This window comes from Petaurus breviceps, unplaced genomic scaffold (genome assembly GCF_028583685.1).
Source record: "Petaurus breviceps papuanus isolate PSGF00001 unplaced genomic scaffold, PetGlider_PUasm1.0 379, whole genome shotgun sequence".
Lineage (NCBI taxonomy): Eukaryota > Metazoa > Chordata > Mammalia > Diprotodontia > Petauridae > Petaurus > Petaurus breviceps.
This window is the reverse complement of record NW_027186303.1, coordinates 2,173,530-2,185,989: the sequence shown is the minus strand read 5'-3', so window position 1 is coordinate 2,185,989 and position 12,460 is coordinate 2,173,530. Positions and strand designations below refer to the sequence as shown.

Here is a 12,460-nt window from a genome sequence, read left to right as displayed (position 1 = left end):
TCATTTAAGGAGCAGGATGGGAAGGTGACAGCTTGTCTGGTAACAAACAGTGACTCTCACTCCCTTCTGTCCTCAAATGCCAGTTGCTCATTTAGCATTTTCCCCACCTGAGATCAGAGTTGGAACTCAAAAGCCCTAAAGATGGGAGCCAAGGGTGTGAGGGAGTCTCATGAAGGGGAGTCGGAAGGGCTCTGGATCTGGAGTGCAAGGACTTTACCCTGTGTGACCTTGGACCAGTCACTTCCTGCTTCTTCAGTTTCCTACTTTGCGTAACAATAATAAGAGCTAACATTTACATTGTACTTTAAGGTTTATAAAGCACTTTATAAAAATCTTATTTGATCCTCACAGCTGGGGCAGGAGGGGTAGGTGCTATTATTATCTCCATTTTATAGATGAGGAAGCAGCTTGGACACTTCCTGCCCGTGTGACCATGGACAAGTCACTACACATTTTATCTGTAAAGTCAGGGAGGGAGGAGGCATCATGATGCTGTGGAAAGAGGCAGGGAAATGGGGGTGAAACCTGCCTCTGATGCTTGCTTACCCATGTGACTGTGGCTAAGCATCGGACACTCCCTGAAGGTTGGGATTGTTTTGTTTGGGTCTTAGGTACTCAACAAGTGCTTGTCAGATGAACGAATGATTGAGTGAATGAATGAAGTGGGATATGAACCCAGATCTCTTGTTTTTAAATACAGCACCCCATACTGTCTCTCATAGCAGCCTGAGCCCGTAGGGGAGAATTGAGTTAAATACATCTGGAAAAATGCCTCTTTGAATGTGTTTCATTTTAGGGGGATCACCCTTCAAGCCGAAAGCAAAAAGGAAAATGAGGAGGTAAATAAAGACTTTTGCCCCTTTGAACCACTTTACCTGGTGGGAGAATCAATTCCAAAATTCACTGTGTTTCCTCGTCCTTTGCAGTGGATATGTGCCATCAACAACATCTCCAGGCAGATATACCTGACCGACAACCCTGAGGTAAGCCCAGGTGCCTGGCACATAGTAGGTGTTTACTGTCAACCCATTTTCTTGAAGGGTCAGAGCCCAGGCTCTCCCAGGACTGAGTGTGTGGTTTTGTTTCATCTCCCTCTGGGAACAGTGCAGTAGCTTCCCCACCTCAAGCATCTCCCCCTCTCCAACCCAGCTTCCACATAGCTGCCAAGATGATTTCCCAAATCTGACCATGCTCAGAAGGCCCCATTGGCTTCCTGTTGCCTCTAAGATAAACATAAATTCCTCTTTGGACATTAAAAACCCTTCACAGCCTGGCCCCAACCTACCTCAACAGCCTTAATACACATCAACACTTAAGTCCAACAAAACTGCCCCCTTGGCAGTCCTCTTCTGTGATACTCTGTTTCCCACCTCCATGTATTTGTACTGGTCGTGCCCAATGCCAGGAATGTCCTTGCTCCTCACTGCCATCTCTCATAATCCTCAGTTTTCATTCTGGTCTCATCTCTACTGCCACCTTCTCTATGAAGCCTGTCCCGATCTACCCAGATTTTCCCCCAAATAATCTTCTATCAATTGCATACATAATAGCAGGAGTTCTTATTTATTACATTGCTATAGCTGTGGCTGTATATACCTAACACAAAGAGTTCTTTAAGGTTTACAAAGCACATTTGACTCAAAAGAGTCCTATGAGGTAGGTGTTCTATCAACCTCATTTTACAGATGAGGAAACTGAGACTCACAGACGCGGCCCAGGATGACACAGCTAGTAAGCCCCTGAGGCAGGATTTGAACTTAGAGGTTCCTGACTCCAGGCCTGCCACTAGCAGTCTGTAGGTATATGTGTTGTTTTCCCCAGATAGACTGTAAGCTCCTGGAGGGCAGGATCTCCCACTGTCTGGCACACAGGCATTTAATATATGCTTTTTGATTGATCGCTAGATTGATTGATTGATCCCTTCCAGGCCGTAGCCATCAAGTTGAATCAGACAGCCCTCCAGGCAGTGACGCCAATCACAAGCTTTGGGAAGAAACAGGACCCATCACGCTCAAGGTAATTCACCATCCTAGTTTTTATTTTTGTCTTTATGTCCCCCAAACCTAGCACAGTGTGTAGTATACAGTAGGTGCTTAATAAATGCCTACTGATAACTACCAGACAGACGAATGGTGCAGTGATGGGCAGTGTTCTGGGCCTGGAATCAGGAAGACTTGAATTAGATCTGGCCTCCGACACTAGTTGTGTGACCCTGGGCAAGTCATTTACCTTTCTTGTGACTCAGTCTCTTCAACTGAAAAATGAGGTTAAAAAAATGAGGCATCTACCTCCCAGGGTTGTTGTGAGGATCAAATGAGATCATGTTTGCGACAGGGCTTAGCACATAGTAGGTGTTCTAAAAGCATTGTCTTCATCATCATCATTAGTCTTCAAGTAGGAGGGCCCTTTTCTGAGTGGCTGATGAGTTTCCACAGATGGAGAAGGCACATGGTGACAAAAATGTCCCATGATTCAGTGATGCTGCTAAATGAGTTTGTGCTGCATTTGTTACCAGAAAACCTACTTATATGAATAAAATAGAGCCATGCAGAGGTGTGTGAACTACATTCTTTCTTCAATGTACAGACTTCGTATTCACTTATCTATGAATTCACACAGGGATTCAAGGACCCCCTTGCAATAACTCTATGAGTTACAGTCTGGAAACCTCTGATGTTATGGAAGGAGCAAAAATGAACTAAGAAGATTTATACCCTTTAGTAACATGATAGATAGTAGATAGATGATAGATGGGTGGATAGACAGACAGATGGAAAGATAGACAGATGGAAAGATAGACGGATGGATAGAGAGATAGACAGGGACAGACAGATGGATGGACAGAGACAGACAGATAGACAATAGATACATGAGATAGTCAGACAGACTGATTTTGATTTTTCAGTCACATCCAACTCTTTATGGCTCCATTTGGGGTTTTATTGGCATAACTCCTGGAGTGGTTTGCCATAGGAGTGTGTATGTGTATGTGTATGAACAGATAAATGAATAATATCCAGCATTGATACAGCACTTTAAGGTTTGCAAAGTGCTTTATAAATATCATCTCACTTTATCCTCACAACAACTCTACTACAAGGTCGGGGCAATTAGTAGCTCCATTTTATAGGGAAGGAAACTGAAGCAGACAGTGGATAAGTGACTTGCCCAGGGTCACAGAGTTTGAGGATGGATTTGAACTCGGGTCTTTCTGATTCCAGCCCCAGAGCTCTATCTGCTATGCCATCTAGAGATGTTAATGCTGCATCTTTAATGTTATTTCCACAATAAGATCATACCTGTTTCTGATGTTGAACCACTTGACAATGCCCTAGGACTTGGGTGGTGAAAATTTTCCTTTTCAAATCTTCCGGTAGCTTTGGCTGCTGAGACAGTGGGGGCAACAGCACCTGCAGAGGCACCTACAACGTCTCAAAGGTTGGTTCCCCAGACAATGACTACAAGGGCAATGCTAGAATTCTCAGGGGGTACTGGGGAGCTATTGAGTATTACTGAGCCAGGAAGTAACATTAACAAAGGTAATATTTTAGGAAACCTGATCTGATCATGGGACAATCATTCTATTCAGATATTCTGTATTTGATATTTTGAACATAAATCCCTTTTTACCTGTGGTTTCGCAGTGAATGTGTTTGACTTGTTTTCTCCTTTTTTGTACCCCAGCCAGAACCGGAAGCATTCAGGCTTAGAAAACAATAAGATGGTCCCTAACACACCAGCTAAAGCCCCTGATGCTGACCAATTAATTGTACCTGGAACACCTATTCAATTTGATATCGTCCTTCCTGCTACTGAATTCCTGGATCAGAATCGAAGTGGCAGGTAGGGAGTGAGATTCTGACTTTGTGGAAAATGATGTGGGATGAAGGGGTAAGGAGAGAAGAATGGATTTCACTGGGGGAGAGGGAAGAGGGAAGTGGGAGAGTAATGTCAAAACAATATACATTTCAAGCCTCTTTCTGGCCAGCCTCTTTCTAAGGCAGCTTGGTTGTGCAGTGAACAGAGCCTAGATTTGGAGTCAGGAAGACTTGAGTTGAAATCTAGCCTCAGACACTCACTCAGACCCTGGGTAAATCACTTGATCTCTGTCTCAGTTTCCCCATCTGTAAAATAAGGAAAGTACTAGAGCCCACCTCCCAGGGTTGTGAGAATGAGATATTCATAAAGCAATTACAGTGCCTAGCATATAGTAGGTGCTTAATAAATGCATGTTAAAAAAATAAACCCAGCCTCAGACACTTACTAGCTGTGTGACCCTGGGCAGGTCCCTTAACTCTGTCTGCCTCTGCCACCTCAGCACCTACTTCCTCAGTATTTGTAAAGTTCTTGCTAGCCATTCTTGTTACTAACTGTATAACTGCTTTTTCCTTTCCTCCCTTTTTCTTCCCTGCCAGGCGTACCAACCCATTTGGTGAACGTGCAGATGAAAAGCAACCCGACGAGGAGGGTCAGTAGCTGATCTGGTGGCTCTTTTTGTCCAACACTAGTTACCCTGGGTTTGGGATGTGATTAAGTCCTCGCGGCCCCTCCGGCAGCTGGTGCAGCGGCCTGAATGCCGATTAGACAAGGACCTCCCTCTACTGGGGCAGCCCACATGCTGGCTGGGCATGAGGCACTGTGTGCTAGAGCACTTGGGAAGGGACAGTGATAATCAGGCACGGACACGTGGGCTCTGCCTTCACAAAGCTTCTAAGCTGTCCTCAGTTTGTTGGAAAGATGACGCTTAAAGGTGATTGAAGCATTTCTCCAATGTGTCAACCAGAGCTCCCAAATCCTCAAAGGTTCTCATTATGGAGAGGTGATTCTTAGATATTCATGAGAGGCAGTGTGGAGTGTGGCTTAGCAGAAAGATTTATAAAAGACTGGGTTCAGATCCTGACTGAGCTATATTGTGTGAACTCAAACACATCACTTCAACTTGGGTTTGGAGGAAAATGGGGGAAAGGGCAGTGGGAGTTAACTGTTTAAAATTATGGGGAAACTAGAAATGTTTGGTCTTGGCAGTGGGTCTTTTGATGTCTGGGGAAAGAAGGCTGGGTCAGGGAGGCAGAAGGGTCTAATTCCATTTCTGCCCCAAGCAGCTAAGTGACTTCAAGTAAGTCTAGGCCTTAATTTCGTCATTTGTCACAAGAGGGTTTGTACTAAATGACCTCTAAGGTCCCTTCTAGTGTGAAGATTCCATGAATCTGAAGGGTGGTTGGTTAGGGTGAGGTGGGTTAACCTGTTCAAAGTAGGGAGAGCCCTAGTGAGCAAACATCCAAGGAGGGACTAAGCGCCTATAAACTGGGACCAGTTATCAACAGATGTGTTCATTAGGATCCTGTCTGTGCTTCTGTTGACTACTAAAACCATTTGTTTCTTTACCCTTAGTTTACTGGTGGCCATAAATGACCTGGCATTCCAAATCTACTTAAAATTCCTCTATACACATGAACCAAATAATTCAAATTAGTAATTCCTATTTCTAGGGTACTTTACAGCTTACAAAGCACTTTCTTCCTAATCACCCTGTAGCATAAATGGTAAAGGTACTATTATGCCCAATTTACAGATAGGGAAACTAAGGCTTAGGGAAAGGCTGTGTCTTTAGTAAGGTCACCATCTAGTGTCAGAGATGGGATTCAAATCCAGGCAGCTGGGTGATGCAGTGGATAAAAGCCTGGGCATGGAGTTAGGAAGATCTGAGTTCAAATTTGACTTCAAACACTTCCCTAGCTATGTGACCCTGGGCAAGTCACTTAACCCTGTTTGCCTCAGTTTCCTCATCTGTAAAACGAGCTGGAGAAGGAAATGGCAAAGCACCCCATTGTCTCTGCTAAGAAAACCCCAGATGGGGTCATAAAGAGTAAGCTGACTATGAAATGACTGAGCAACGACAACTGACTCCGAATCTGGCATTCTTTCTCATACACCACAGCTCCTTTCAGCTTCAGTCATGCAGCAGACTTTTCCCCTTCAGCTGGTGCAGTGGACAGAGCACCAGACTGGACTCAGGAAGACCGGAGTTCAAATCTGCCCTCATGGGTGACTCTGGCAAGGCACTTAACCTCAGTTTCTTCATCCATAAAATGGGGACACTAATAGCACCTACCTCTCATGGTTATTTTGAGGATCGAATGAGACAATAATTGTACAGTAATAATTAATAATAATTAGCTCAGTGCCTGGCACACAGTAAACACTATATAAATTTTAGCTATTATCACCAACATCATCATTACTTAATAGTGAATTTGAGTAATTAGTTCAATCATTTATTAGGTGCTGACTTGGACTATTTGTGCTGGCCTGTGAGCAAGCCTTCCAAGTTCATATTGGTCTGAGTGGCCACTGTCGTATATACTGTGCTTAAGCTTGTCATGGCGATGCCATTTGGGTCCTCTTTGAACATGAACAACAACACCCAGCCACGTGCCTACTCAAAACCAGCTAGCATACTAATTCACCCATCAACAAACATGCTTTAAGCTCTGCTAAGTACTGGACACTACACTGAGGGCTGGGGGCACAAATACAAAAAATGAAAGGACTAATCTTGGACATTTTAGACCTGATAGAGACTATGAAATTTAGAATGTCAGAGCTGGGATGGAACTTAGAACCCAGATACCAGAGCTGGAAAGGAAATTAGAACATCAAATGTCAGAGCTGGGAAGGGACCTTAGAACAATGAATTCAGAACTTGGAGGAACCTTAGAATAGAGAATGCAAGAACTGGGAAGCACCTTAGAACACAGAATGTCAGAGCTAGGAAGGAACTTAAAACATCAGTCAGAGCCTGGAAGGATCTTAGAACAGAGAATGTCACAGCTGGGAAGGAGCTTAGTTGAATGTCAGAACTGGGAGGAACCTTAGAACACAGAATGTCAGAACTAGGAAGGAACTTAGAACATCAATCAGAGCTGGGAAGGATCTTAGAACAGAGAATGTCACATCTGGGAAGGAACTTAGAACATTGAATGTCAGAACTGGGAGGAACCTTAGAACAGAGAATGTCAGAACTGGAAGGGACCTTAGAACACAGAATGTCAGAACTAGGAAGGAACTTAGAACATCAATCAGAGCTGGGAAGGATCTTAGAACAGAGAATGTCACAGCTGGGAAGGAATTTAGAACACTGAATGTCAGAACCAGGGGGAACCTTAGAACAAAGAATGTAAGAACTGGGAAGGAACTTAGAACACAGAATGTCAGAATTGGAAAGGAACTTAGAATACTGAGTGTGAGAGCTGGAAGGATCCTTAGAAATCCTCTGGTCCAACTACCTTATTTTCTGCATAAGGAAGAAATGTCTTTTTGGTTTTGCCATTTAGCTAATGAATTTTGTACCCAGTTCACAAGTAAATGAAAAGTGATACTATGCTGGTGGTCTGACCACAGGGAGAAGTTTATATGTCCCCAGGGGCATCTTACCATGTTTCCCCGATAATAAGACCTATCCTGAAAATAAGCCCTCCCCTTACTGTGTAAGATTCCTCTAAAATAAGCCCTCCCCCGAAAATAAGCCCTATTGAGATTGCTACTGTAGTGAAGGTGATCCCCTGCACTACACGCTACATTACGCTACCCTCTGTATGCACCATCCCCCCACCCTGGTGAAATGCACGCCGCGCTCCAAGCTGCATCCAATCATAGCTGCAGCAGTGAGCGCGTCATCCTGTTCTTTATTGAATTCATTATTGAATAAAGGTACATTTTTTGTTCACATTTACCTGTTTATTAAAATTGCTGTCAATGTTCATTAAAATAAGCCCTCCCCTGAAAATAAGCCCTCTGGTGTTTTTCTGTCCAAAAAAAATAAGACAGTGTCTTATTATCAGGGAAACATGGTAGTCCTTTAGGCAGCTTGGGGCACGTAGTAACAAGGGTGAGGGAGATGAGTGGAAAGTGTTCCAGGGGAAGGAAGCTGAAACTGTAGGATCCTCATGCTTGCTGACATGTTTGAAGAAGTGTCTAACAGAAGAAAACATCTGTTACCCAAAAGGGAGACATTTAAAAGGTCACTTGGGCCACAAGCACAAAGACCGCATGACCTTAAGTAGAAAATGTTTTTCCCTTTACAGATTCACTATTGCAGCAGATGTTTATAGTTCGGTTTTTAGGATCCATGGCCGTCAAAACTGACAGCACTAGCGAGGTGATTTATGAAGCCATGAGACAAGTGTTGGCTGCTCGTGCAATCCATAACATCTTCCGCATGACAGAATCTCATTTGATGGTCACCAGCAAAACTCTGAGGTATGGTTGTGCTGTCAGTCTGGTTCTGGATGTCAAGGGACAGAACCAAGGTCACATCCACTTCTCAGCTAGCTCTGGGGTTTATTGGTAGCATGGCACCCCCATGTTGGAAACACACAGAAAGGATACAAGGAGACATTTACTTCTGACTTATTGCCACCCCTGGCTTCTAGTCCTGGTAAAGCAAGCTACACATGTAACTTCAACCCAGGAAATCAGTTCTGTCTAGACCAATCTGATTGGTTTATGTGAGTTGGGCTCTGTGTAATTTTATAATAAGGTAAAATTCCAGCTCCGAGCTGGAATTTTATAAATGTACAAAACTTAGGGCAGCTAGTAGATAGAGATAGATAGTAGACAGATCTAGAGTTAGGAGGACTTATCTTCCTGAGTTCAAATCTGGCCTCAGACTCACTAAGTATGACCCTGGGCAAGTCACTTAACCCTGTTTGCCTCAGTTTCTTCACCTATAAAATGAGCTGGAGAAGGAAATGGCAAACCAGTCCACTATCTCTGCCAAGAAAACCCCAAATGGGGTCACAGAGAGTTGGACACAACTGAAATGAGTCAACAAGGCTTTAACATGGTGCCACTTAACACAGTAGATACTTGGAAAATGTATGTTGGGGGTCACAGGCTTAACCATGCTCTTTTATAAATTTTATTTTTTTAATTAATAAAAATCAATTTTCACTCTCCCTCATCTTCTCTCATTCCACCTCTGCCATTGATTTAAAAAAGAAAAACAAAACCCTTATAACAAATAGAGTCAAGAAAACAAAGTCCCTCAATGTCCATGTCTGGAAATTAGATCCCATTTTTCATTGTGAGTCTACCACCTCTGTCAGGAAAAGTTCTTCTGAATCATACTTGGTCATTACATTGATCAGAGTTCTTAAGTCTTTCAAAGTTGTTTATTTTTGTAGTGTTGTTATATCAGTTATTCTTATGGTTCCATTCACTTTCCTCTGCATCTATTCATGTAAGTCTTCCCAGGATTCACCAGAACCACCCTTTTGATCACCTCTTACAGCATAATAAGAGTTCCATTCCATTCATTTTCCATGCTTTGTTTTCCAGGTGATGGGCACCTCTATGAGTTGCACATCCCAATTTTCCACTACAAAAATAGCTATGAAGGGGCTCCTACTTGGGATCTTTCCACCTGGGTTTTAAAAAATATCTTGATCATTGTATTTCAGTATCACTGATTTTCTCTGCAGTCCTGTTCTTTTTATTTTATGCATTTAAGCCCCATGTGACTGAGAATGGATCCACAGGCTTCACCAGCCTGCCAAAGGATCCGTGATACCAAAAAAGGTTACAATCTCCAGTCCTAGAGTCATGGACTTTTCTGAGAACATAACTTTCTCACTGTCATTTCTTCCATGTCCTTTTCACATTCCAGGCTGATCGACCCTCAAACCCAAGTAACAAGGGCCAGTGTAAGTATTCTGTGTACATTCTTACATCCGATGTTTCTGCTCATCACCCAACTCAGTCGAGGTTGGCTTTGTCTTTTTTGTTTGGTTTGTTAAATTCCATGAAATCCAGTCTCTTTCCTGTTTTCAGTTTGAACTCACCAGTGTCACACAGTTTGCGGCCCATCAAGAAAATAAGAGATTAGTTGGTTTCGTCGTGCGTGTTCCCGAGTCAGATGGAGAAGAATCCCTGAGCACATATGTATTTGAGAGCAACACAGAGGGAGAAAAGGTCATGACAGCTATTTTGATTCTATTCTAACTCCTTTTTTCCTCCATGGGGAATTTTGTTTTAATTTTATTTTTAATTACATGGCAAAAACAATTTTTAACATTCTTTTTTTTTTAATTTGAGTTCCAAATTCTCTCCATTCCTCCGCTCTCACCTCCTTGAAAAGGCCAGCAATTTGATATAGATTATGCATTACTTCTATACGCTTTACCTCATGGAGAAAAAAAGAAGACCCCTGCTACTGTCTTTAAGGATTCTTTTATATTGGGTTCTTGAATTTCCAAACAAGATTTCAAACCATTCCACATCCCCCAAATGGAGAGGTTCGACATCCTCCACCAAACATGTCCTTAAAAAGAACCCCTATCTCTACCCCTTTTTTCTTATCTGGACCAATGATGTCAATGGTGTAGGGAGCTCCCAGTGAGGAAATTCCCTCTATAGATGCAGGTTGCCGACTTTATGATCTTCTAGTTTCCTAGGACACTGATTGGGTAAGTGACTTTCCCAGAGTCACAAAGTTAGTGTATGTCGGAGGCAAGATGTGAAGCCAGGTCTTTCTGACTCCAAGGCCTGCTGGCTCTCTATCGACCAAGCTAGTAGTGTTGAATTCAAATAGACAGGGATCCCTGAACACCACAAACCAGCATTATCCGTGTTGTATTCTGTTTTTATCTGTTTTGTTAAACATTTCCCAATTACATTTTTGGGGGAGGCAGTTGGGGTTAAAGTGACTTGCCCAGGGTCACACAGCTAGTATGTGAACTCAGGACTAGTGCTGTATCTACTGCACCGCCTAGCTGCCCTTTCCCAATTACATTTTAATGATCCAGGGAGCCCTTGGCAGTGCTGTGGGCAGGGCTCCTGGTGCTGCCTCCTATGTTGTTTGTCCTTCATTCGGAGACCTGGGGCAGAGCTTAATTCCAAGTGTCTTGCCTTATTACTGGCTATTTTAAAACCAGTTCTAGTGTCCGTCATTGCAACTTTTTAAAAAAATACGTCCTAACAGTAGTTACTATTTCTACAATGTTTCCAAATGCTTTCCTCAGAACCCTATAAAGTAGGTGGTATGGTGTCCCCAACTATAAAAATAATAAAAACTTAAGGGCTGAGATTCCAAACTTCTCAAAGAACCTGTATGATTTCTTTAACAAAAAGTTAAAAGGGTTGCACAAACATAAAATTTATCAGTGTGGTGATAGTGGAGAGAGATGGTTCGGAATAAAAAAGATCTGGGATCCAGGTTCTACCTCTGACACATATTGGCTGTGGGACCCTGGGAATGTCATTTAACTTTTTAGTACTCAAGACTAGAGGAAGTATCACTCTGCATCAGTAGAGGGAGTTTCCTCATCTGGAAGTTCCCTGTACCAAAGAAGTCACGGGCACAGTTCCTGTCCCATATTAAATGTACATATCCCAGTTAGATTTTCATTCATTTCATAAATATTTTATGTGAGGCAGTTAGGTTGTGTGGTGGTGGTGGGTAGCATGCCAAGCACTGCTTGCTAAACACTTTACAAATCTTAAAGGAATAGGTAATGCAAAGAGAGCTGGAGTCAACCTGCAGAGGAAAATGAATAAGGAAGACAGCCTCTACTCTTTGTGACCCCGTTTAGGGTTTTCTTGGCAAAGATAGTGGACTGGTTTGCCATTTCCTTCTCCAACTCATTTTACAGATGAGGAAACTGAGGCAAAGTGACTTGCCCAAGGTCACACAGCTAGTGTGTGTCATTTGAACTCAGGTCTTCCTGATTCCAGGTCAGGCATTCTATCCACTGCACCACCTAGTTCCCATTACCACAGGGCTAATTTCCTACAACCCAGGCTTCCATTCTCATAACCTTCCACTCACATACCCTACTCTGTAAATTGAGGGAAATATGCTTTCCTAAAAGTCAATGTGCTTTCCATTAGACTCTCCCAAACCTCTAATTTTCTTTTTTCTACAGATCTGTTATGCTATTAGCTTGGGGAAAGAAATTATTGAGGCTCAGAAGGTAAGAGGCCTTTGAGTTGTAATTTATCGTTATCCAAACCAGCATTCTTCTAAAGTATGCTTGAAACAAGATCCAAATTAGCTCCAGTGAATAAAATGGCTGATTTCATTGGGGGTGCAATTAAGGGGAGGAAAGGGCTTTTTCTCATGCTGCTCAGTATCAGCATTGAGGACACACACACACACACACACACAACTCATAAAATACCACTTCTATAGGTCATGCCTCACTTAATGTCACCTCTACACTTGGTTGGGGCTATAATGAATTACACACCTGAACTCCTAAGCTCCCTCAGGTGCTAGATCATTCATTCATTGTTTAACAAAGCATTTACTAAGTGCTATATTCTAAGGCTCTGAGAGAGATGCTATGGATACAGAGATGGAAAATTTCCTCAGGGAACAAGCCAATACTATGGGGGGAAGGATCCACAGGCCAGAGGGAGAGGTAACATGCCCAAATAAGTCCTATAAGAAATAAGAGAG

The 12,460-nt window shown here is 42.8% G+C and overlaps 1 protein-coding gene across 1 annotated transcript in view; it reads left to right on the top strand.

Moving 5' to 3' along the window:
- Nucleotides 1-12,460, top strand: part of APPL2 (adaptor protein, phosphotyrosine interacting with PH domain and leucine zipper 2) — an 86,606-nt gene that overhangs the window by 71,457 nt on the left and 2,689 nt on the right. Inside the window, exons 12-20 of the mRNA XM_069099395.1 lie at nt 797-839; nt 927-983; nt 1,928-2,016; nt 3,685-3,843; nt 4,416-4,468; nt 8,085-8,259; nt 9,668-9,704; nt 9,832-9,972; nt 11,925-11,972. Of these exons, the coding sequence (XP_068955496.1) occupies nt 797-839; nt 927-983; nt 1,928-2,016; nt 3,685-3,843; nt 4,416-4,468; nt 8,085-8,259; nt 9,668-9,704; nt 9,832-9,972; nt 11,925-11,972 (802 nt within the window). The remainder of the gene's footprint in view (nt 1-796; nt 840-926; nt 984-1,927; nt 2,017-3,684; nt 3,844-4,415; nt 4,469-8,084; nt 8,260-9,667; nt 9,705-9,831; nt 9,973-11,924; nt 11,973-12,460) is intronic.